Source organism: Melozone crissalis, unplaced genomic scaffold (genome assembly GCF_028551555.1).
Source record: "Melozone crissalis strain CALT ecotype California unplaced genomic scaffold, PUWL_Pcris_2 ptg000023l_1, whole genome shotgun sequence".
In the NCBI taxonomy this organism is placed as follows: domain Eukaryota; kingdom Metazoa; phylum Chordata; class Aves; order Passeriformes; family Passerellidae; genus Melozone; species Melozone crissalis.
In genome coordinates this window covers 16,040,981-16,065,100 of record NW_026535801.1, presented here as the reverse complement: position 1 = coordinate 16,065,100, position 24,120 = coordinate 16,040,981, and the positions used below count along the sequence as shown (strand labels likewise).

General features: G+C 40.6%; 1 protein-coding gene across 4 annotated transcripts in view; it reads right to left on the bottom strand.

Moving 5' to 3' along the window:
• INO80D (INO80 complex subunit D) overlaps nt 1–22,431 on the bottom strand; it is a 45,999-nt gene extending 23,568 nt beyond the window's left edge. For 3 of the 4 annotated variants that reach the window (XM_054277624.1, XM_054277627.1, XM_054277626.1), the window contains exons 1-6: nt 21,993–22,431; nt 20,640–20,709; nt 12,831–12,926; nt 12,477–12,723; nt 6,210–6,964; nt 3,012–3,120 (exon numbers count right to left, since the gene is read on the bottom strand). In XM_054277624.1, the coding sequence (XP_054133599.1) occupies nt 3,012–3,120; nt 6,210–6,964; nt 12,477–12,694 (1,082 nt within the window). In that variant the 5' untranslated portion in view covers nt 12,695–12,723; nt 12,831–12,926; nt 20,640–20,709; nt 21,993–22,431. Of the gene's footprint in view, nt 1–3,011; nt 3,121–6,209; nt 6,965–12,476; nt 12,724–12,830; nt 12,927–20,639; nt 20,891–21,992 lie in introns of those variants that run through there. The other variant, XM_054277625.1, reaches the window with a different exon arrangement.
• Between the last annotated feature and the right edge of the window lie 1,689 nt (nt 22,432–24,120).

The window sequence follows — 24,120 nt, the reverse complement described above, 5'->3', positions numbered from 1 at the left end:
AGCCTGTACTGTGCCCACTGCCAGCTCCTGTGCTATTGGAACTCAAACATTTGTGCCTGCCTCGAAGCACTGTGTCCTGAACTCCTGGGACCACAGGAACACAATTTTTCAAAATTAAAGCACAGAATAATAAAAGCAAACATTTGGCCTGCGTTTCCACAGATGATTGCAACAGTATGAATTTTACAGATTAAAAGGCCAGAAGGCAAGTGAACCAAAAAATGTAGTATTGTTGTCATGGTTTAACCTCATCCAGGAACTCAGTACCACAGTGCTGCATGCTCCCTCTCCCTGCATGCTCACTCTCCCTGCTCCCACCAGTGGGATGGGGAGGGGAATCAGAAAAAAACCACCTTGTGGGTTGAGCTAATAATAGCTTACTAATGAAAACAAAGTAAAATACACTACTACTATTTATTGTAATGAAAAAAGAATAAAAAAGAATGATAAACCCCAAGAAAAGTGATGCCCTACAGAGTAGCTCACCAACCCACTGACTGATACTCGCGCCTTCCTCAAGCAGCAATTGGCTCCCCCCAGTTTATGTCCTGGCCATGATGTTCCAGGCTGTGGAGTATCCTCGTGGCCAGCTGGGGTCAGCTGTCCCAGCTGTGCTCCCTCATGGCTTCTGCTGCAGCCCCTCTCTGGCAGAGCACAGGGAACTGAAGTGTCCTTGACTTAGGGCTAACTCTACTTAGCACCAGCCAAACCATCAGAGCGTTTCAGCGCTCTTCTCCTACCCAACCCAACACACAGCGCTGTGCCAGCTGCTAAGGAGAAAATGAACACTATCCCAGCCAAAACCAGGACACTGTTAAGACATTAATTTAAAACAAATCAGGTGAATTTTTGGGAGTTTAAGATGTCATACAAGAAGTTCAACAGAGGTTTCTCCCACAATCACACAAGCAGAAATGCTGAGAAGCAGCTGCACAGTGAAGCAGAAATTAACTGTTCACTTTCTTTCAATAGTCTACTCTGAAAACCATTCCTCTTGCTGTCTTCCATCCAGTCAAATAGGAAAAAGACAGAATGCAGTCAGCTGGTGGGGACCATAAGCTCAGACACAAACAAACAGAAAAAAAGAGCTTTAATTTTACTATGAAAACCAGCAAGTAAATCTCCTAAGTTTAGGTTTTTAGTTTAGATTTCAAAAACAAAAAGTTTTGGGTAATAATCTCCATTAGTTTTCTGGTAAAGTAAGTCCCCAGAATTCAGAGCTGTAACAAGTCACTGGCTGACTTTAGGAGGCACCAGTCTGTACCACCAGATCAGCAAAACAGAGTCATTTTGACAAATCAAATCTCCCCAGAAACAGCCTGAACTAATTCCTCTTCAGCAGCCTGCAGACCACACTGCAGAAGTGTCAAAGTGAAATATTTCAGGTAATAAAAGCCACTACAGAAGTTTGCAGAATAGGAAGTCAAGTTTTAGAAGGTTGACATCAAGTGACTGTTTATCCATGGTCAAAATTAGTAAGGTTTTGAAGAGCTAACACTGAGCAGGCTGATGGAAGTACAAAAGCACCCAGATGCATTCAAAAATTTATCCATGATGGATAGTTAAGACAGCATTTAACTGAGGTGCACAGAATGCTAGAATGGAAAAGAAAATGTCAAGACAAGGTATTATTTTCTCTCAGTATGTGAAAAGAGTAGGAAGAATCCAAAGGAAGTTAAGACAAATAGAAGACAAAACACACAGAGATGACCTTTATAAGTTCACAAAAAAACAGGGATCTATGGAAGAATCAAATCAAATGTCAGAGAAGAGTGTAAGGGAAGTTATTTAATAGATATATCTGCTGTGAAAAATTATGTATGATTTAGAAGTCTGAAAGTCTGTCCACGATTTCCCAGAACATTTTATTTAAAAGTTGCCTTTTAAGTTAGAAGTAATGTTTGTGAAAGGTCACTCTAAAACTGCTGATGCCCTAAAAAATGGCGGTCGTTCATAATAAAAGACTCTTTTATTTTAAAAAAGTGAAGTCTACACTCTCCTTAATAGCTTTGATTCACTGAAGGCTCTTAATATTGAGCATCCTGGTGTGTGTCCTGATGAGAGAGATACAGCTTTGTGGTTCACCTTGAGAACAATCTTCAGAGATGGCAGGAAATTCTAGTAAGTTTCAGAATTTTCAGAATGTAACAACAAAATAAGGTTTCATTAACATCATTATTCTAAGTGTGATAGCTAAAAACTAAAAAAATAGGGGAAAGTTGTAGAACCAAAAAGTCCAGTTGCACATTGAATTTCTTTGTTAATGACATACAACAGTATTACAATATTACATCTGGGATGCTTTGTTGTAACTGTCTACCTTCAAATTTACATTAGTAGACCTATATTATCATATCCTGCTGTAAGTTTAGATTTGTGACTCAGCAGTATATAGAGAACATCATAAGCCTTTCAGAACCAGCAGTTAATTCCTGTTCTGTTTATCCTTTTGATCCCATGCTCACAAGTCCCATGCTTCCTTCCAATGCTCACAAGTACTGACAGAGGTTTATTCAAAACTTAATTATGAAAAGAAATACCATGGCCTTTTAAAATCCCCATTAAAACAATAGCCTGCATAATTATTACAAGAATTAATGAGTAAAATGTAGCAAGTTTACTGACAAAGTTATTAACAACCAGTAGGAAAGACAAGAAACCAATAGCAACCCCATTTGATTCTAATTTAGCACCTCCAATCATCAAAGCACACAAGTTCATGAATAAATCCTACTAAACTCAATTAAATTCAGGCAAACAAGCTTAAATCCTTTCCTGATGCATCCTTCTGATAGCAGACTGCACAAAGGTCTCTAAGTTAGCTGGAAACTGGGACAGAAGGCGACAAGCTGTTCCATAGCTCTTACAAACAAATGAGTTCAAACAATCCTTTGTTTCAGCAAAACACTTGAACAAGTGCTTAGGTTCCACTGACTCCACTTGAAGTGAAGCTCACATTTACATGATTTATTCCATCAAGGCCAGCATGAATACTAAAGAATCATACTCACTCAGGTCTCTCATAGCCGAGGCTTTCTCGGATAGACCACGCAACCTGGTAAGGGGAGGTTTGCTCTGAATCCTCCAACTCTTCTCCACTGTCTTCAGACCAATCCAGCCCTAAGGGAATTGAAAACATGGAAACTGGATGAAAAAGGCAACCACCTCATATAAGCCCCTGAGCAATCTTTGGCACAAAAGATGAATGTATAGAATACTTGCAAGCATAATTAAGTTTGATTAAATTATGCAGTATTCTCAATTATGCAGGAAAAGCTACAGTAACAGCTCCATTACAGTGTGCAAATAGCATGCACTGATTTTTATCATAACTGAATTTTCCTTTTAAAATCCTTATTGGCTTCTTTACCCATAAACAGTGCAAGAAAAATCACCAACTATCTTACCCACAGAGAAATACTAGTTTTCATAGTCAAATACAAGGTAAGAGAGAAGTCCCTGTCATGAAGAACTGACTACTTGGTAAATTTTAATACTATATGATCTAAATAGGCCAATTTCATTTCTGTTTATATTCTGACCCCTTTTCTGTGCCAAAACATGGAAGAATATGAAAACTGTAAGACACAGCAGCAGGGACAGAGATAGATACACAGCTACCCAGGGTGTTCCTCTGCTCAGTCTCTGTAATTGCCTGCCAAATGCACATATTAGTGGGAAGAAAGAGCTAAAGGGAGAGATACAAACACTCCAGCACTTTCAACAAGCAGCATGTTTTCACTTAATGATGATGCACTATGATCAACTTACAGCATGCTCCAGCAGCCTCAGTTTGGCCAGAAAGCGGCCAGTAAGTTCTCAGGTGGAACATTTTATCTGGAGCTTCATCTTTTGGGGTTTTTCCTATTCTCTCTCCCACATCCAGTGAAATTCTTGCCACTTTCTTGCAGCAGATGGGATAAAATCCCATTCCTGCATTTACAAGCTAGCATTTTTTGCTTTTTCATTTTCTTGTGTGCTCCTTGAAAATTGACAGAGTTAAGGAGCATTTCATTTTTGCTAAAACTAAACTAAACAACTATATCTGAGATGATTCTGAAGTCAGATGCCTTAAATCTGGGATAATCATCATCAGTACTTGGTCAAGCCCTTCAGAGTTAGAGACACACACACACATAAGCTTGGAACACAATCATCAGGTAACTCTTCATGATATAGAACCCGCACTTTAACATAAACCACAGATATCAGAAACCCAAATTTTCAAGAACTTCAGCATCCTAAAAAATTATTTTTTATTTTTATTTTTTAAGACATATAATTGAACTAAATTAAGATACCTTAAGACATTTGATAAAATACCAGAATTATAGTTTCAACTTAAATGTTTCTTTTTCCTGTTGTCTCTTCCATAAAGGAATGAAAAAACAATTTAATCATTTCATAAAGATGTCCACAATTGACAACCACATAACAAATTGTTTAAATCCCTAAGTTTAAAAACAAAATCAGAAACTGAGTTGTTTTGCTTCTCCTGGGCACTGCAAAAAGGAAAGAATAAAATCTAATCCAGATTCAACTGTACTGACACTGAAGACTGCAGTTACATTAATATCCAATTACATGGCTCTGATGTTGGTACACATAAAACTGGCTTAATCTTTTGAAAGATTCTCTAGTGCTGCTCAAATATAGAAAAGAAAATCTGAAATTTTCTGATCTGGCATATCTAGTCTTTAATATTAAGGCTTATAATGAATAAATAACAAATAAATTTTCCACTTTCACGTAATTAATATATAAATTCTTTTACTTTGCCAAATATAAACTGTTCTAAATGCGTCCACATAGTTATGCACCTGCCTAGCTGTACATGTATAGGCCTAGCTGTACATGCATAGGTCCAACTGTTTTTTAGTTTTACTATACCTCTTTTTAAGGAGCACCTATTCTCTTCATCAGCTGAGAATGTTGAACCTTAAGCACAGAAAGGGATCTTTCTACAGTCTTTCAAAACATAGGTCACTTTCTAAGCTACTGAGGACTGTGACACTCAGAAATGCCTCTAGAGCTGCCATTCCTCTAAAGACCTGCACTATATACAGGACCATCAAAGCTGTTTTCTGAAGAACAATTTTCTTTGGAGACATGATACTGGATGCTAATTATCTCCTGAACAAATAGTCAAAGTATCCCATGAGTGCCAAAGGGCAGATCTTCACAGCAAATTAAGAAAAAGTTAATTGAAATTGCAAAAATTACAGATGTTTGCAATTAAATAAGACATTATGTAGGAAATGTCCAGGTTTATCTGAAGTCTTTTTTTGTTTTAAACATCATAAATGGTGTTCCTACTTATATCACACAGAGTCACATTTCCTTTTCCCTGCCAGTATTTTACTTATTAGAAATGTACAATCTAAAACTAAGCAGAAAAGTGACTTGGGAGGGTGAGGAAGATAAAAAAGGACAGATAGGTGTGCCTAGGTCTATATTCACAACAAGACAAATCAGCCATAAGGTCAGTTGCCTTTTCAAATCTTACAGAGCACTATTATCATAACACCAATTTGGCTATATTTGCTCATATTTTCATAAGCAGCTATTGATCATTATATGTAAGGGGAAGAATATTTCTGCACAGTATGGAGACAAGACTTCACCCTTCCAACTATCTTCCGTAACAATGCTGCTCTCCTGAAGTGGTCTTTTCCTTCTGTTCATCCATAGACATAAATAGGGCCCAGTCAAGAAAAATTCTCATGTGTTCCAATTTTCCAATTAAGTCAACTGGAATTTCAAATATGCAGAGATTGATGGGTCAAATTGCCAAACTTTCACTTATATTCATTATGTCACGTGCACTTATCACACACCTAATGTTTCAATCTAACATTGTCCACTCATGTAGGTACTGCTAGTGTCACATTTACTACTCAAGTTGCAAACCTTCTATGTGAGGTCTCTATAACCCAAATAATGTTTTCAACACCTCAGTTTGGTTTCTCAAATGGTTAACAGAACGTTAAGAAGAATAAACAACCAAAATGCCATAAACCATTTGGGATGGGTCCAGGCATTCCCTTCATAGACAACAGAGCTAAACAAAATGCCAAGAGATTACCTAGCTCAGGGTTATTTTGTAAGGACCGCACAGGAATTCAGGACAGGGCTAGGAAGACATTCCCATTCAGTCTTTTGGTTCCAGGTTAAAATACATGGCTGCAGTGCATGTGTGACCTACTCACCTAAGTGAGGAAACAGATCAGTGTCCAGCTGCTGTTTTCGAGTGCACAGTTTCACCAGTCTCTGGAGCCGGCTCATGCAGGACGAGTGCGGAGGGAAGGCTGTGGCTTTCATGAGGACCCGGTCAGTCCGTGGCGGGTCCGTGCCAGGAGCCCTGGCGGGTGGCAGGAGAGGCAGAGGTCTCTTGTTGGACAACTGCCGCGCTTGTGCTATAGTGTGTGTGGTGGGTGCCACTCCCTGCATTGGTAGGCTGGTGTTCAGAGGTTGAGGTGACTTGCAGACTATGCCCTGCGGTAGCCCTGTCGGCTTTAACGAAGCTGATGAAGGTGGCGGATGGGAGTGCTGCTGCTGCTGCTGCAGAGGCTGCTGCTGCAAAGGTGCAGGAATGGGGCTAAAGTGCTCTTGGCGAACTTTTAAAATCTCTGTCTCTCTCTGGCGCTGCCGGTTGTGAGCCAACTTGCTCTGCAACTTTTTCTTCACCGTTGCCCCTTTCTTTAGGTCATCATCCTCCTCGTTGAAAGCAAAGGGGTCTTCTAATTCTGCCTCCAGGTAGTGGAGAGGAAGCCTTGCCCCTGGAGGGGAGAGGGACATCCCATCCAGTCCATTGGGCATCTTCAAGGCCAGGGTGGGCACTGTCAGACCGAAGGCCATAGCATCCATCTGATGCCTGACCTTTACCTCCTCTATGGGATCATTCTTTTTCTTCCTCTCCTTTTTCGGTATAAAGCCAAGTACCTGCAGGTGGCTGTTGCAGTACCTTTGAAAAGTTAAGAGCAGTCAGTTATTAACTAAACTTCCCTAAGTAAAATCTGAAGGCAAGACATCACTTAGGAAAAACTCACAGACACATTTCAAGCAAATATAAGCAGAAGAGGCTTTATAAGAATTGTACACAACTTCTAATATAACAGGTAACTGTGGTGCTCCCAAACCAGCAGGAAAACAACTTACACAAGCAACTATTCCTAATATTAAGATATAATATTCTTCATTCGTTATTCATAGGAAAATCACGTAGTCATTCAAAATCCTAACTCTCTAATAGGGTAAACAGTCAAAGTCCAAAGTGAACAAAACAAATGGACAGTCTGATACAAAAATTAGCAAGAATGCAAGCCATTAACTGATCAGTTCAAAAGCTCTTAAGAAAAAGTACATCGAAAAGTACTTCCTTTCATTTGCTCATTCTTTCAGTGGAAGTAGTTAACATTTTCATCAATGCACACATTATTATTATTATTATGAATTCCACTGTAGTAGGGAGCAGTTTCTCATAAGGGCAATCTCAGTACATATCTAGCTGCTATGAAAGACCACTATTTCCACTTACTGAACAAGTAGCATAAATACTTAAATTCTGTTTTAGTAGTTTAACATGATGAATTTGAAAGCCAGACGATTAGCTGAATATTCTTCAATAAAAATCTATCTTAAAACAAACTCTTTGCTGCTAGAAAACATTCACACAATGCCAGAAATATGCATATATACAATCCAAAAGCACGGATTTTAAGTTCTTCTAATACGAGAAACTTTCAAAGTCATGCTATTAAAAAAAAAGAAAGCGAGAAGGTCTTTGACATCTGTCACGAAAGTAAAAATAATTACAATTTATGCCACAGATGAAATACTAGAAAGTAAGCAATTAACTTTTGTTTGATTGGAATCAGTATGTGACAGAAATTTAGGAACCATGATGTGATCCTTTCCCTGTACACCACAAGCAGACACTCCTGCCTCTGTAGAACCCACCAACAATCAAAATTTGCCCTTGCAGAATCCCATCTATAATTTACAGCTTATAGATGACCAAAGATACAAGGAAAGAGTGATGTCTGCATCAAGGTAATTATAGACAAGATATTGAATAGAACACCATGAAGCTATTCTTTAAAATCAGACCAGTATGAATCTGAGAACAGTAAGTTTTTTTGGAAAAATAGGTTAAAATTACATTATTCTGGTCTTCATGGAGCAAAAAAATGGCAGAAAAGCCCAAAACAACCCCCCAAAAAGGTTTAGCACTTCAGTTTAATCACTTTCAACTTGTCGACCCATTTCTAAAGAAACAATGAGTGAACAGCTCTAAAGGGTCCTTAAAAGGGAAAAAAGAGAAAGCAAATTCATATATGCTGTTTAATGGTCTCCATATATGTACAGCTTCTTTCAAGACCCACACTCCTAAGGTTTCACAAATCAGAAAACACTGAAAAGCACTGCTACTTATTATTGCTATTGCCTAAATAATTTCTTCATTACATTATGTTGTAAGTAAAAAATAAACTTAGATGAGGCAAGCTAAAAGCCAACAACTTATGCAGTCCTTATTAGAACACACTGGAATACTGTAAATTCATACTGAGAGATGCACTTCTAAAAATAAAATTATATAATAGAGGGCTGTATAAAGCTTCCCTTAAAGTCAACAAGCACTGTTTCCATATTTAAAATTAAGCCCTTTTTAAATATGTTGTTTGAACAGTTACCACGGCACTTTTAGCATGGCAGAAGAAAAAAACCAATAAACAGACTAAACAAACACAAGGGAATTTTTTTCCCTCTTATGCCAATAAAACGAGTGTTCTGCTCAACACAAATGCTTCCCTTATATTGTCCAGAATTTAAATTACTGTCATCTTGTGCTTGTGCTGATGTGAGGAGGTAGAACTGCATAGTCTGTTTTCATTGCAAAAACAGTAAGAAAATAAATAGAAAAGGTGAATAAGTCTGTGGAAAGGTAATAAGCTTGCTAAAATTCTCTGAGTTTTAGGCTAGTAAGGGTTTGTCTTGTTCCTTTAACTCTAACAGAATCATTTTTATATGGCAGAGAATAAAGCTTTGGCTCTTACAGCTGACCATGCTGCCTCACTGAGAGCCAACTGGCTCCGCTGGACACAAACCCACAGATGCCAGGCTACAACATTCAGATTCCAGTACACACTGACTTGGCTCTGTGCTTTAGGCTCTGCCAACTCCCTGTCTTCCAGTATAACCAAGGCTGTTCCACCTTGGACTAACAGGAGCAAGAAGAAAGCAGGAAGAGCAGTTCAGTCTTGTCTGGGTAAAGCAGACTGCACACAAGCAGTTTTGGCTAGGCACAGCTCTCACTAGCACCACTTCAGCCTTGACCATGTCATGCTCTTGCTAGCCCTGCACACAGCCAGGAAGGCATGGACCCACATTTCCTCATCCTGCACATTCCAGGATGGCTTTTCAGTCAGCCCTGAGCTAAAGTGGCTCTGACTTCACGCGGTGCTGCAGAGTCTGCATCAGCAGTTCAAGCCCATGGAAGTCAGGTTACTGGGGAGACAGGAACTGAACCTGCAAGTAGCACAGTGCTTTTCACATAGCTCTGAGCACAAAACCCAATAGGGTCAAGCTGGCCCTACAAGAGCCAATTCCAACTAGCCTGTCTTAGAGGCTCAGTTTGTCACTGAGTGTGAATTGTCTGTGAGTTATGCTCAGCTGACAGTATCACAATAAGTATCTAATTCAGGGGGTTTTCCCCTTCCTCAATCAGCACCAAAGGCACTTATTCTGTGCAGGTAATGTCAAATTAAGTCCACAAATATGGTGGGTTGATATCCATTAAAATTATCATAACATGAAGCACACAAAACATGATGGGCTCTGAAGAATTCAGCTGGACTGTTTCCTGCATCCACTGGGAAGGCAAGAATTTAGACAGTCAGGTTTTCTACCTACAAATGCATTCTGCTTCTTAGTACACCCCAGTTTGGTATCAATTTCCATCTCTTACTTTAAAAAAGACACATACAAACTGGGAGCAGCTTGTATATTAACAAAGAATTTAATAATTCTCTTAAGTGAGAAGAATTAAAGACAAAGTAGTGTTTAACTCAACTATATTGTAGTAAACCTATATTTAGAAATCAAGTTGCATTTCATTATCTTTGTGTGTATCTGGTTAAGAAATAAGTAGGAGATGTCTTCAGAGAAGAGAGAGATATAAAACCCATGTGTGTATCGTCCCACATATATATATTCTCTAAAAAATACAGTGAATAGAAAAATCAGACTTCAAATAAGGCAATGAAGTCACATATATTAATAGATTTAATTTGTAGAATGTTAATGGTTAATAAGAACTGTAATAATATGGCATCATATTAACCATCTTTGTGGCCAGTAGCATCTCATTTGTCTGGGGTCAAGTGATAATTCTTCTTAATTATCTGTGGACAGACTATGAAGCTTTTGGCATATAATGCATGCATCATCTTGAAATACTTTTTTTTAACAATTTCTAAAAGTATAAAAGAAGATAGCTGTCAGAGCATCATACAGCCTGCTTCTGATCCTGTACAGTTCCATGTCTAAAACTGTGACAAAATGACCATCTGACAGTAACTCTGTACACAGAAATGAAAAGCTATGAGTGAAGAACTCAGACACTACAAACATCTTTATATTGAACAGAGTGTGAAAAAAGTCTTCTAAGAAACAGATACAGGTTTGCTTGCCAAAAAGAAGTTTAGAACAGCCACAGTCTTATCACTAGCATTCATTAAATGTTATTGTTAAAATTAAACTCTGCCCCAAGAAACAGTCTTCTAAAATATTCTTTCAACTATCACATCCTCTCATTTGAAATTAAAAGTTTTTCTCTTTCAGACACCTGCTGTCCTCTTCAAGTACTGTAATGTGACACTCGACATGCAACTGAATTATTCTAATATAACATACACCAGATGTCATGACCACACTTCACTTTAACTTGAGAAAAATCAAAAAGAACAAAGTGTGAACTCAATTCAAGGTGTAAAGAAAAATCACAAATTCCATGGGAACATATGAGACATAAAAAAGTGTCATTAAGTACTATTACTTCTATTGTTTTTTAGTATGACCCCTGGTAAACAGGAACTGTTTCAGTCAGCTCTTGCATCTGAAATTACAGCATACCATTTGTGCTAACAATTTCTATGATCATTTCTGTGAGCTTATTTCCAAAGAGCCTCAATTGTACAGTAGCAAAGAAACACTCACTGACTGTCAAATTACAGCTTCAAGTTATTCATCTTGTGCCATTTGAGCATTTGCCCTACAGCTTTTGACAAACATTCATGTTTTTTTCTCACTTCATCAGTCTCCTCAGCTGAAATGGCAGGTGAAGTGCAAGTTAATTTAGAGCACAGTCCAACTGTTGTTTCAGACAAGAGAGGGAGCTGTGAGCTGAGGAGGAAGTTATATGTAGGGCACAGTGGGAACACCACTAATAATGCAAAAGGTTAGTGAATGGCAGCTAATAATGTGAAAGGTCAGTGGAGAGTGGCTTGATTTTTTTGGCACATTTTATTCATATTTTAGGTTTTAAAAAGCATTTCTACAAGAACAAGCTTCAGATAGTTAACATACATGTTAATTAAACACTACATTGCTGGCAAAACCTGCAATGACAGCTCTGAAAAATAAAGTCATATATTGATGGCAGACCAGATTAGACAAATTCTGCTACTTCAGCCCGAGCAGCACCAATGAGACTGGTGTTCAGGAAGCCTTAAGGAGCAAGGAAGAATGCCCTTGTGGTTACAGTATGGGCTGCAATTCAGGAAATCTACTTTTAATTCCCAACTCTCAACAAGTTCAAGGACTATATTTTGCTAGGAATTTAATACCCAGGCACTCTGGGCATCTTCATTTGGGCAGGGAGGGGGAGAGAAATAAGGGAAGCAAAGAAGAAAAGGAGTATGTGGCGCTTTCCCAGCTGGCTCATCTGTTATCAACTAATATTTATTTTCTTCCAGTAAAATAATACTAGAGATCAGTACCAAATCACCAATACTGAATTGTAATTCTGGATTTGTCCCTACGTGTCACTGCCCCTTGTGTCCAGAATATAAGCATTTTCAACTACTTGTCCTGAAAAAGCAGATGGAACTGTGCTTTTGGGACTGCTGGCTAAACAAGCAGGCCTTTTGAAGAACATGAACTGTGAGTGACAAAGCAAATGAGTTAGAACAGCTGATATTGTGCAGCAGGTTTGATCCACAGTTTATAGTGAATTTGTGAAAAGCAGTGAACTCTCCCATAAACTTCCTTGGGATTAAGTCACTGCCCTCCCACTGAGTACTTGACTCCCACAGAACATAAAATAAAGTTTACTGGTCTTAAAACAAAATTCTCAAAGGAACATCCTGGAATACAATTCACTCAGACTAGTCCCTCCCTCATCCTGAAACCAGGCAGCAACTTCAATAGAACTTCCCAGCCGCTTCCCACTTTGCAGAGAGGAAAGCACAACTCACCTACGGTCCTCAGACTTGGGGATGGGGTTGGTGCAGCGTTGGCTGTTGTACTTGGCCACATATTCACATTGCTTGAAGGGGGCAGTCTTGTCCTCCAGAACGTGTCTGATGCAGAAGGCGTAGCCGTTAAGTCGCCTCTGCTTGCACAGTTTGGGGCTATACGAGCACAAGGGCTTATTGTCAACCTCAGAGAAGTGTATGTGTTTGCCTTCATACATCACGTGACTCTATTCCTTGTGAACATCAGCTGAAAGAACCAAAATATTGAGACAAATCACATAAGGGAAGAAAAACTGCATTCAGTTCTAGGTTGTGCGTTTCATTCAAGCCGGAAAGAAGGATCCAAAACAATACCTGATTTTAAATCTTCTGTACCATGTCAATGTTAAGAGAGAGCCCCAAGGACACCACTATCTTGGAATGATGATGAACCAAGATGAAGCAGATTGTCTAAGGAAAACATCAAAAGGGTCACTGTCAGTCAGAATAAAACAGATATTCCTACAGTAAGTAAACAGGCACACGTAGTCACCAAGCCCACGGTTCAGCTAGCATCCAATAAAACAACAGCACAATAGTTTTCAATCAGTACTCACAGATCTTGGAAAACATTAAAGAAATTACTGGGGGAAAGAAAATTCTACTGCCACCACACTTAAATCACTTTAACAGAACTTCACTCATCTACCAGAAAGTGATTAGAAGCTACAAGTTAAAAAAGGTTAAGTGTCAGATTAGATCACTTGTTTTCATAAATCAAGCTGAAAGATGATTAACCCATTTGATTGCAGAGGGTTTACTTCAAGGTATCTTTGTTTACAAAACCACCACAGACTGTCTTTGCTCTGCAAAATTACTTTGCCAATCACTGCAACAACGCTTTTTTCAAGAAAAGCTGTCTTTACCACACCTGATGACCAGTCTTTCAGATTTTGTAGCTGCTTACAATTTCTGCAAGCATCCATGTGCAGTCCTACCTAAGGTCATCATGGTTATTCAAAGTTTATCCTACCACACTGTACCTATTTTAGGGAAATGCAGGCATTAATATCAGTCAGTACTCCCATGAATGCCAGAAGGGCTGAAATGCCAATTCAGCAAGAGGCTGGGGTCCTACAGTGGTTCCTACAGTTCCCAAAGCTGGTTCCTACAGTGCAAATCCATGCAGCTGTAAGGTACTTTTTCAGATCCCAAGATTATGGAGGTCTTTGGCAATAATCTTTTCAAAAAACCAAACAAAACTCCCAAACCATCCCAAAGTAGTGTCAAAAAAATTAACAGTACATATATTCTGCAGCTACTGTGATACACTAAGCTTAACCTGCAAAAGGTAGCTTTCATTCAGGAAGGTCATCCTGAAGCACTGGAATGAACTCTTTTGAGCACTCAGTTCACTTTCATATGTGCTGTACACCAAGGAAAGGAATATTCATAGAGATGATATTCAGGAAATATGTAATAAATTAGAGGCATGTGACAAATGTACAGATTACCACCTCAAAGAAATTATTTGTTCCTGAGGCCCAAAATGGCAAGAACAGAATTGCAAGGAGGAAACCTACACAGACTTTGAGGGAAAGATGCACTTTGCTCTTGTAAAGGTACAAGCCTCCACTTTCTGCTGTAAAAAAAGTACCATGAGAAAATGACAAAGCACTACGGCACTGGGGGATCTAGAAAACCAATTTTAAGTCACTAGGGCAAAACAAAACATCCTATCCCACAGAGTAAACAACATAAATCTGGCCTTCATTAGCATATATCTAGCTGTAGATGCAGAAAGACAGAAGAGTATTAAAAGACTTAAAAACACACTTAAAATTCTTGGAACAACTGTACATGCACACAAACAGCACTACCGAGCATATGAATGGAGACAGGTGCTACAGAATGTAACTACTGCAAGCAACCTGAACAATCATTTGACAACAATGGTAACTTTGTATTTCCTCTTGATACACATTTTCCCTTTCCAAGCACACAGGGAAGCGGCCAGCCCCAGAGGCAGGAGCCTCATGCTTTGCTTACACCAGAGAGCCACAACAAACACCCACAGTCACCTGGACCAATTTCAATCACCTTTCCCAACTTTTCTCAAAGGCACTATATATATACACACACATATATTGAAATCAACCAATCACTGGAGTATGGCTTTCTACAACATGTCAGTCTTAAGAACAAGAAAGTTCACTGTTGACTGTTTGCTTCAAAAAGACAGAACGGGAAAAGGGAACAATCTCTTTAGCATGTTAAGGACCGAACATTCCTTTCAGTCACCTTGGCTCAGGCAGATACTGATATATCCTCCAGTATTCCGCAACAACATGAAGGAAACACATAAATCCCATGGGAACACGATGACCATACAGGAGCTGTGGTCAGTGTTTGCATCCCATGTGCTTGAGAGATGGACTCCTCTATTACTATGGCAGCAAAAGTAATCAAATGAGTCTCAACTACTTGTGACCCACAGACACAACACTGACAGAAAGCCTTTTGCTGGAGAGTCTGCTTCTCTCAGTTTATCAAAGCTTGGATTAGGTGGCATACTGGACTGGACATAAAACTTGAAAGACCAAGTGTATCTTGCAGCTGGAGTGACCCACATGTTGCTCTCTATTTTCTTCTGGTTTATTTATCACCTTCTTTTAAACTACCACTATCATGCTTTGCAGAGTTTCTGATGGATCACTAACTTTCTCCTCTTTTGTACAACCCAGCTGTATTTCTCTTCTGAAGGTTAGCAGGCAATAGACCAAAGAAAGAGCTCCTTAGGATGGTTCCAAAGTAAACAGTGAGAAATGCATACCTTGTGTGCCTCCGTTAAGTTTCTGTAAGGAAACTGCTCCACAGTTCCCAGCCACTAATCCTAGATTTATTCTTGTGGCCCCAGTCTTATTTTTGGATTTAACTCATAATTAAGTCTTATTTTTGCATTTTACTTGACTGTGTCAAGGCAGGCACAGTATTTCACTTCTCACTTGTCTGAGAGATACAGGGCACAAGAGCAATGCCATTTGAAACACTCACACAAAAATACTGACAATAATCCCCAGGGAAACCAACGAGCATGAACGTGAGTTTTTGGGTCTATACATACACTAAAAGAAGCTCATGCAAAAACAGCCATGTTAAAAATCCTGACAGTAATCAATTACTCCAAGTACAGTGCAAGGAACAAGAAAGCCAACAAATATTGTAGCCAACCAATGTTATAGTAAAAAAACAACACAGCAATTTTCTCAAACTTGTAATTATATCTTTATTGGTAAATTCTTAAACAGACTCCCCAAAAGACATGTCACTATGTGGATACATTGCCAGGAACAGAGACTGAAGTTGGACTTAATCTAAGAAGAGCTTTTTTTTTTACTTCCATGGCATACCATATAAGAGAGAGTGTGTGTGTGTATAAATATATATATAAAAATAGCGAAGATACTTAAATCTCTTCATTCTGATTTCATCTAATGCAGTGTTTTGTTTTTAATAATTTACAGGAGTTCTTATCAGAGCTTTTTGCTGCTACGTAAAAAGTAGCACAAGCATGGAATAGGCACATGTCACTGAACTGAGGAGAACTGAAACTACACTTAGCTAAATAGTGGGTGGGGGAGAAATTATTTTTGTCCCACAGGATTCAGTAAGAGATGACGGAAACATGGACTTCCCCTGGAAAAAGCAAATGCTTAAGCAGCTGTACTTCACTATAAAAATATCAGAATACAAAACTTTCTGGAAGCTGTTTTCGGTTTTGCATTTATACTCTACATTGAAGATGTAGGAAGGTTCAACGGGAAAAAAAAAATTATGCCTGCATGTGCTCAAACTAACTTTAGCCACAACCCGTGAATGAGAAACCAGAAGCTGCTTCTTGAGGAACCTAGATTTTCCTTAAACAACTGATTCTAAATAAAAGATTCTGAGCTACTTAGAAACAACAGGGCAAAGAACAGAAGGGAATCCAAAAACGTGTGCCCTTGCGAAATAAAAAAACATGGTAGGGAATAAGGTAAATACAGAGCAGCCATACGAGATCACAAAACATCGCAGCTAGAGGTACCTGATGAAGTCAGTAAGAGATTGACTCAAAACATATCAAAGAAATATTTCTTCATTTTTACTATTCACAGGCAGTGAACTGCTGGAGCTTGCAGTCACATGAGACTATGGAAGCAGACACTACCATCAGGTTCAAAAAGGCAATAGAAAAGTTCATGGACAATGGGGACATAAGTGATGCACTCTCTAGCATGACCATTAAAACAAATATGGGTGGTGGAGGAGTAAGAGAAGAAAGCACAAGGAAAGTGTCTGGGCTTTAAAGCCCTTCCTAAGTAGCATCACTAATTCCTACGGCCCTAAACAGAACATTCAATTGGATCCAAAGTAATCTGACCCAGCAGGGTATTTTTCACATTCTTATAAGTTTATCACTAATATTTGTAACTTCATAACACGTTCACTTCTCCCTTTGTCCCATTTTTTATTCTTGAGCAGCTGACTGCAAGAAAATCTCCTCCCTCTGGCTAAAGTCCTATCTGGAAGTGTGAAGAAGAGTAACAAACTTAGCACCCCAGCAAGGCTTTATAGCAAGGACAGGCAGGACACAGAGCAAAGTCACACTCTGAGACATCAGCACTTAAGAGCAGAGCTATTTGTCCTGCTGAGTGCAGCCACTGGTTGTCCATAAGATAACTGAAGGTGGTTTGCACAGTGACTGCAAAAAGAGAAATGGAAGATTTCAATACACACAGGAACACACCTGTCCAACTGCCAACACCTACTATCATCCTCTGGAAGAAGCCAGCTTCCAACTTGCTTTTAGCACTGGCTTTGCAGTGCAGGCATAATCAGCTCCCTTGCAGTGCACATCAGCTCCAAAGACAACACAGCTGTAGCTCTGCACTCCACACACTTTCGTCCAAAAGAGTTAAACACTCCTTCAGAGAGGCTGGAAAACAGTGTAGCAGCAAACTTTGGAGGATGAGCTTTAATACAACCATACCCAAGTAGCAGCATTATGTCATACAGAAATCTGGTACCTGACACTGTGAGTAATCTACAGGGAAGGCAATGGCTTACTCACTAACAGAAAACCCAAAGCACCAGAGCCTCAAAACTCAGATCGTTAATTTTGCACAAATGCTGTGCTGAAAATATTAGAGTATTTTAAATCATGTGGGTTGAAACATTCTTAAACATATGCTCAGAACTTGACATTCAATGTACGTAAGACCCTTTTAGGCAATGGAATCCCCAAATGCATTGTAAATTGCAAGGCAATTACATGCTGGTGGTTAAAAGATGTATAATTAAGAGGACTGAGCTCAGAGCTTCACACACTGCATCCAAACAAAATCCACAACTACAGAGGTCTTTACTGTGTTGTTTGCATTTGCTAATACTAGCCTAAATTTCATGTTAAATTGCTTGGTGTGCTCATGCATGACATCTCAAAGACAGGGTACAATCACCTCTATAGGTTCCCAAAACCATCAGCTTGGAGCCAGAAGTAGAACATGGATCTACAAGAGTCTCAGCTTCTCCACAAGCACAAATAACATAAATAGTAGTTTTGTCATTTCCTCTTGACCAAGAAAGAACAAGTGCCTGTCACTGTCAGACCCATTTCCTGAAACTGAGCAAGCACACGGAGTGCAAGATGTTTGGAAACATGGAATTTCATCCACTCCAAGATGAACAGAAGCCACAAAGTTCAAGACAAAAAGACAGGCATTTAAAGCTATTTTATAGCAAAACTTTTCAATTGGTGTTAGTAAGAAGTATACTTCTAAGTATGAATCTAAAACATTCATTTTCTCTATTTCATAGCAAGTAATACCTCTATTTGAAATGTTTTGTTCTATCAAGAGAAGCCGTACTACATCTAATTGTGATCAACATCAACACCACAAAGTTGTAACTTCTGTCCCTGTGCTGTGATCTAACCATAAGTTTGGATTAGTTCTAGTCTTTTAACAGCTCCATTCTCTACTACACTCAGCTAGCAAACCAAGAATGCTGTAATTGTGAAAACAAGAGTCTTTTTGTCAGTAAAAGCACTCAAATTGAGACAGAGGACACTGGGAAGCAACGCACATCAGCTACAAGAGTTCCTGTACAGAACGCTTTCATTAACTAGAGTACAGTCCTTACTCAGGAAGGCCTCTGAAGTGCAGGTACTGCAACACACATGCAGGTACCCTGACAGATCAAGGCATTCAACATGCTAAGATCTTACAAGATATTTTTAGTTACCACCTGGAATCGTATTTTGGACTACTTTTTTTCATATGTTAAGATGTACCTGGGAAGAAAGAAGCAATATTGCCCTCATTCTGCCTTTTTAGAAAGCTTATTACTTCAGTTCTGGCAAAAGGCAGTTTACATTGCATAAGGATGTCCAATATATTAACAGAAAAGCAGCAGAATGTTTTAGGCAACACTGGGAAAACAGATTATGCTTTAGAATATAACACAATAAATACAGAATTAAACTTAAACATTATTCCTAATAATAGCAACAGCTGCAGAACTTACAGACTTGTAACTGGTTACAATCAAGAGCAGAAAACATAACTATGAGGAGGAAAATAAGAAGTCTTTGCTCACAAACTGAACAGGTTGTTTTTGTTTTCCTACACCACATGAACTTAAACAGGAATTTTCATTTCAGCTGGTTCACTCATCTGTACCTCATAGTATCTTAGAGAAAACCTGACAAAGATAGCCCAAACCCTAAAAAACAACAAACATTTAAGACTCTATGGATTTTAGAAACTTCAGAGGATTTGTAAAGAAGAAAGAACTTACATAGGAAAATTTGTAACTACTGTTAGTTCCTACTAACTAAGAGTACGTTCCTACAGATTTCAAAAACTAATTTCCTAAACATGGCTATTGCTGACCTAAGGTTCAAGATGAGCTCTGTATCTTGAAAGTTTTTTGAACAAGGATTTCTCTATTTGAGCAGAAGGTCTCCAGGCCCCAGTCCTGCTATCACATCCTCACAGGGAGGTTGTCACGCATGGTTATTTCAATGTAGTTATAAACAGGCCTGGGTTTTGCCAGGATGAGCAGGGCTGCAAAGAGCAGCCTTCAGATACAGCAACAAATGGACCCTTTATGACATTGCAACACAGCAGAAATGTACTTTAGAAACATCTCAAAATACCAAAAGCAATATCCTGAGATAAAGTAGAAATTAAACATACCATAACACACCTTGCATCTGTACTTGGGAAAAAAAAATAAGTCCAAGTCTTTTATTTATTCAAATAACACATAGCCTGCCTGTCCAGATGAGGCTAAACAAAATACCTTTGTCTTATTTTTAGTCCCAATACTACAAAGACAAATAAACTTATTTTCTCACAATACAATATCATTCTTGCTTCAGCAGGAATATTCAGTAAATAAACCAATAGAGCTCCTCACAGAGGAGCTTTTCAGCAGGTATAAGCTATTGGAGTTTCAGTGTGGTCCTAAAATAAATTTGTACCTCCTGATGATTTACCAGACTATGAGAACACAGTACACACAGTTCTGTAGGACCAGGTCCTACACACAAATTCAATCACTCATCACAAAAATACTGAACAACAAAATGACCCCCAGTACATAAATTTAGTGTTGCTTCCAGTAAATAATTTAGCTTTACAATTAATAAAACTTGTGTGATCTTTGTATGGACTACAAACAGTTCATGCAAAAGGACGAATGTCACCAGTTTGTAAGTGACAGCTTCCCGCAAAACACGAGCTCTCCAGTTCAGCCATCAGCAGTGGTACCTGGTGGGTATGGCCTGAGCGTGGAACACTGCCACTACAGGTGAGCCCATAGGGGAGGGCACCTGTCTACAGGGGAACAGTGCATTGCCCTAATTTTGTCAATTTTATTTTTAAGTCTCCCAACCCTTAAAAACTAAAACGCCTTAAAGTAAACCTGCATTGCACATTGTTGAGTAACTAAGTTAGAACCAAGTCTATGTATTTTAATCAGATGGTATAATATAAGGCTTTAAGGTGTCACTGTCACTTCTAAAATTCATTTGAGGTTACTTGTACAAAGCCATTATAGTTCTGACCTAAAAGACACATTAAGGAATATCTGACCGAAACGTGCCACCTCCCGCATTAGAAACCGGAGCTATTTCACCTGTGCGGGGTGAAGTGCGATGGTGGGTCTTCCAGTGCACTCACTTCACAACTACCAGACGTTCTTTTCCCTGAAAAAAAGGATCCTTTCATTTTCAATCCTGGGGGGCAGCAGCACCTTACAGAGACCCCCCAGCCTAGCGGGACCCCAGCCCACAGGGACATGAGAGGGGGCCAGACACAGCCCTTGCCGTGTAGGGGCTACCGGAGCGCTGCCCTCCCCGGGCTGCGGTGCCAGTGGCTGTGGCTCCTGTCCCGCTAACGGGTCCCGGGACAGCGGGGTGGCCGAGGGACCCCGGCCCGGCCCCGGCAGGGCTCAGGCAGCCGCCGGCCCCGGCATGTGCCCGGCACCGAAGGTGCTGCCCGGGCAGCCCCTACCCCTGCCCCTGGTTCCGTGCTCGGGGGCTGGCCCGGGGCCCCACGTGCCGGCAGCTTAGGGGGCGGGGGGGACACTCCGAGGGCTTCCCCGCACCCCCAAAACCGCCCCCCGCTACCTCCCAAAAAGTTGTGCGGCGAATCCAGCCGCCGCCGGCCCGGCCGAAGGGGGTCACCGACGGGGGGGAAAGGGGGTACGGGACGGGCGGGGGGGAACCTGCGGCCGCATTCCGAGGTGCCCTCGCCCCGCCGGCACCGTCCCCACGGCCGCGGGCGGGGGGTGGCCGGCGGCGCCGGTGGGGGGATAAAGCACCCCAAAAACGCTGCGAAACTTTCCAGGCCGCGGCCGGCGCAGCCCCGCGGGACCGGCACCGCCTCCACCGCGGCGGCCCCACACCGGGCTGGGGGAGGGGGTGCCCCCCCACCCCGGCACCACTTATTAAAAGTCATTTCGCCAAATTAATGCCGCCCCCGTCCCCCCGTCCCGCGGCCCTGTCGCCCCGCGCGGGGGGCGGGGGGGCTTGAGGGGGGGGGTGGGGGAAGAGCGGCCCCAACCGCGGCGCCCCCTCCGCTTCCCCCCAGCCGCCCGGCCCGGGCGGCAGCGGGGCTCGGCCCGCTCTGGGCCCGGGGCCCGGCGCGGGGGGCCCGGCGGGGCGGGGAACGGAGCGGCCGGGCCGCGCCGCGCCGCGGCCTAGCGCCCCCCCGCCCCCGTTCTCCCCCGCCGCCCTTCACCTCCCGGGCAAAGGCGCCGCGCCCGACCCTCCCGCTGTGCCCCGGCGGCCGTCTCACCCCCCTCCGGCGCTCCTCCCGGCGCCCGAAAGCTTCAAAAACCCCCCTGGCTCCCCGCACCCCCTACTGCGGCCTACGCCGCTCCGACCGATCCCCGGCCTCGAGTAGCCCGCCTCCCCGCCCGCCCTGCACCCTCCGCACCGCCTGCCGCGCTACGCGAGCCCGGGGATGCAGGCCGGGCCTGGCTTACCTTTCCAGCTGCTTTTTTTTCCCTCCTCTCTCTCCTCTCCCCCCTTTCCCTCTGTTGGGCTGACAGATCAGAGTTTCCTCCCCAGCAGAGGGACTGGGAATGTGCTCGGGCTCTGTGCTGAGGAGCTGCTGCCCCCCTGTCTCTGAGAAGATCCTGCTTTTTGTGAGGAGGAAGCTTTGGGGGCTCTTTTATTATTTTAAAACTACAAAGTGCTCAGAGGGTAGGTGATTATTAAGGGGAATCCCTGAATATATTCTCCAGCAAAGAAGGCAGGGCTGCTGGGGCTGCTCAAGAAGAGAGCCAGCAGCCTCCTATAGCACCACTACAGGCACTGAGAGGACATAACATCAGAGAGCGGCTCCTCTGCCCTCCAAAACAACAACTTTCCTACCATCTTGGAGGTAGTAGCGAGGGAGAGAGGGAGGGGGAAAAAAAGTACAGAAGGTTTTTATAAAGTGTCAGTTTGGAGGAGGGAGAGAAATGGCCAAAACAAAATATTTTATCGTGTGTGTGACTTTTTTTTTTTTTAATAAAAATAAAATACAAAGGCTCGTCGCTGAAGAATTTTTTTTTTTAATAATCTGTAAAGATCAACTCTCTGGAAAAAAAAATTAAAGGAGGTATGGTAAAATATTTTTAGTTACTTCGTTGTTCTTAAAGCTATGTAATTTTTTTCTGTATTTTAATGTTTTTAACTTTTTTGTCATTTTGTGATGGTTCTAAAAATTAGTGTGTAATTGTGAAAGTTTGTGTAACTTTTTTTTGGTATTCTTAGTCTTAGTAAACAGCTGAGATTGATGTCGGATAGTTTGGTGTAATTGTAACATAACGTCCTTCTCTCTCTCAAGGCATTGTAAATAAAATTGGATATGCAGGTATGAAAAGACCCATATTTTTTAATTTTTACTTTTATTTCTTTCTAGATTAGGCTACGTAGAGAAACAATGAGGGATTTAATGTGAGTGAGAGGAACCTGTTATAGATATCTGAGGAATTGTGCTGTCATAAATTTAGCATTGTCTGCCCTTCAGGATGGGATGTGAAAAAACAGAACTCATAGCAAGAAATTTGGGGGCAACAGTTGAGTTTTGTTCTTAATATTTTCAAAGCATTTTGCACCCTTCTAAAAACCTGTTTCAGTTCTTTCTAAGTTACTGTTTTGATTTAGGGGCTTTGTTCTTCATATTTATGAATATTATTCCTAACTTATAGTTGAGAAATGCTATAAATTTATACTACAGTGTCTTGTAATATAAATTAATATTACTTTTCTTTGTTGCACATTCTTTTATTAGATTGTAAAAAATATATTAAATGCTGTCAAAACAGTGTCAGATGCTGTGGTGTATCTGTAGGTGAAGACACTGATCACTGTATTCAGCAGATCTGTGCTAATGTTTCTTGAAGTAGTATTATGCACAGCCCTATTCAGAGATGAACTGCAAAGATGCCTTTTTATTTGTCCCGAAGGAAGAGGAAATAATTAGGAAACTAATGAGCTATACGTTATGTTTTTTCCATTATAAAAATTATTCAGGTGGTATAGACTAATTGAACTGCAGTCAGACTAAGGTCATAAGGATGAAGTACTGAATTACTTAGTATATTATCACCCTCCTCCTCTCCCCTGCCAAATCTGACATATATTGGTTTAGTTCAGTTCTTGTAATCTAAAAAAAAATTCCCATATTTTAGGTACATCCGCATTTCAAAACATACTTTGAGTTTGCCCAGCCTGCATGGTGAGTGTAGCTTGTGTGTTCATAGTGGGTTTTTCATTTAGATAAATAGGTTTCAATTAAAGTACAATTAAAAGTCAGCTGGTCTTTGTGTCACACTGTTTTTGTTTAGCAGAGTTTTTTAGATTATTCTTAGTCTATCTAGCTCATTTTTAATAATCTGGAGTGTTGCATTCAATGGAATCATTGCATGGGAGGTGTTTTTCTGTTATTTGATTTTTTTTCTGTTTTTCAGTTATTAATCTGTCAAATAGATAGTTCTGCTGATGTTAGAAAACAACAACAACAAAAAAACCCAAATATGTTGCTCCCATATTGTATCCCAAAAGAGTTTGTATTTTGTATAGAAGTAGTGCAATAATTGGGGTTCTTCATAATTTTACCAGTCA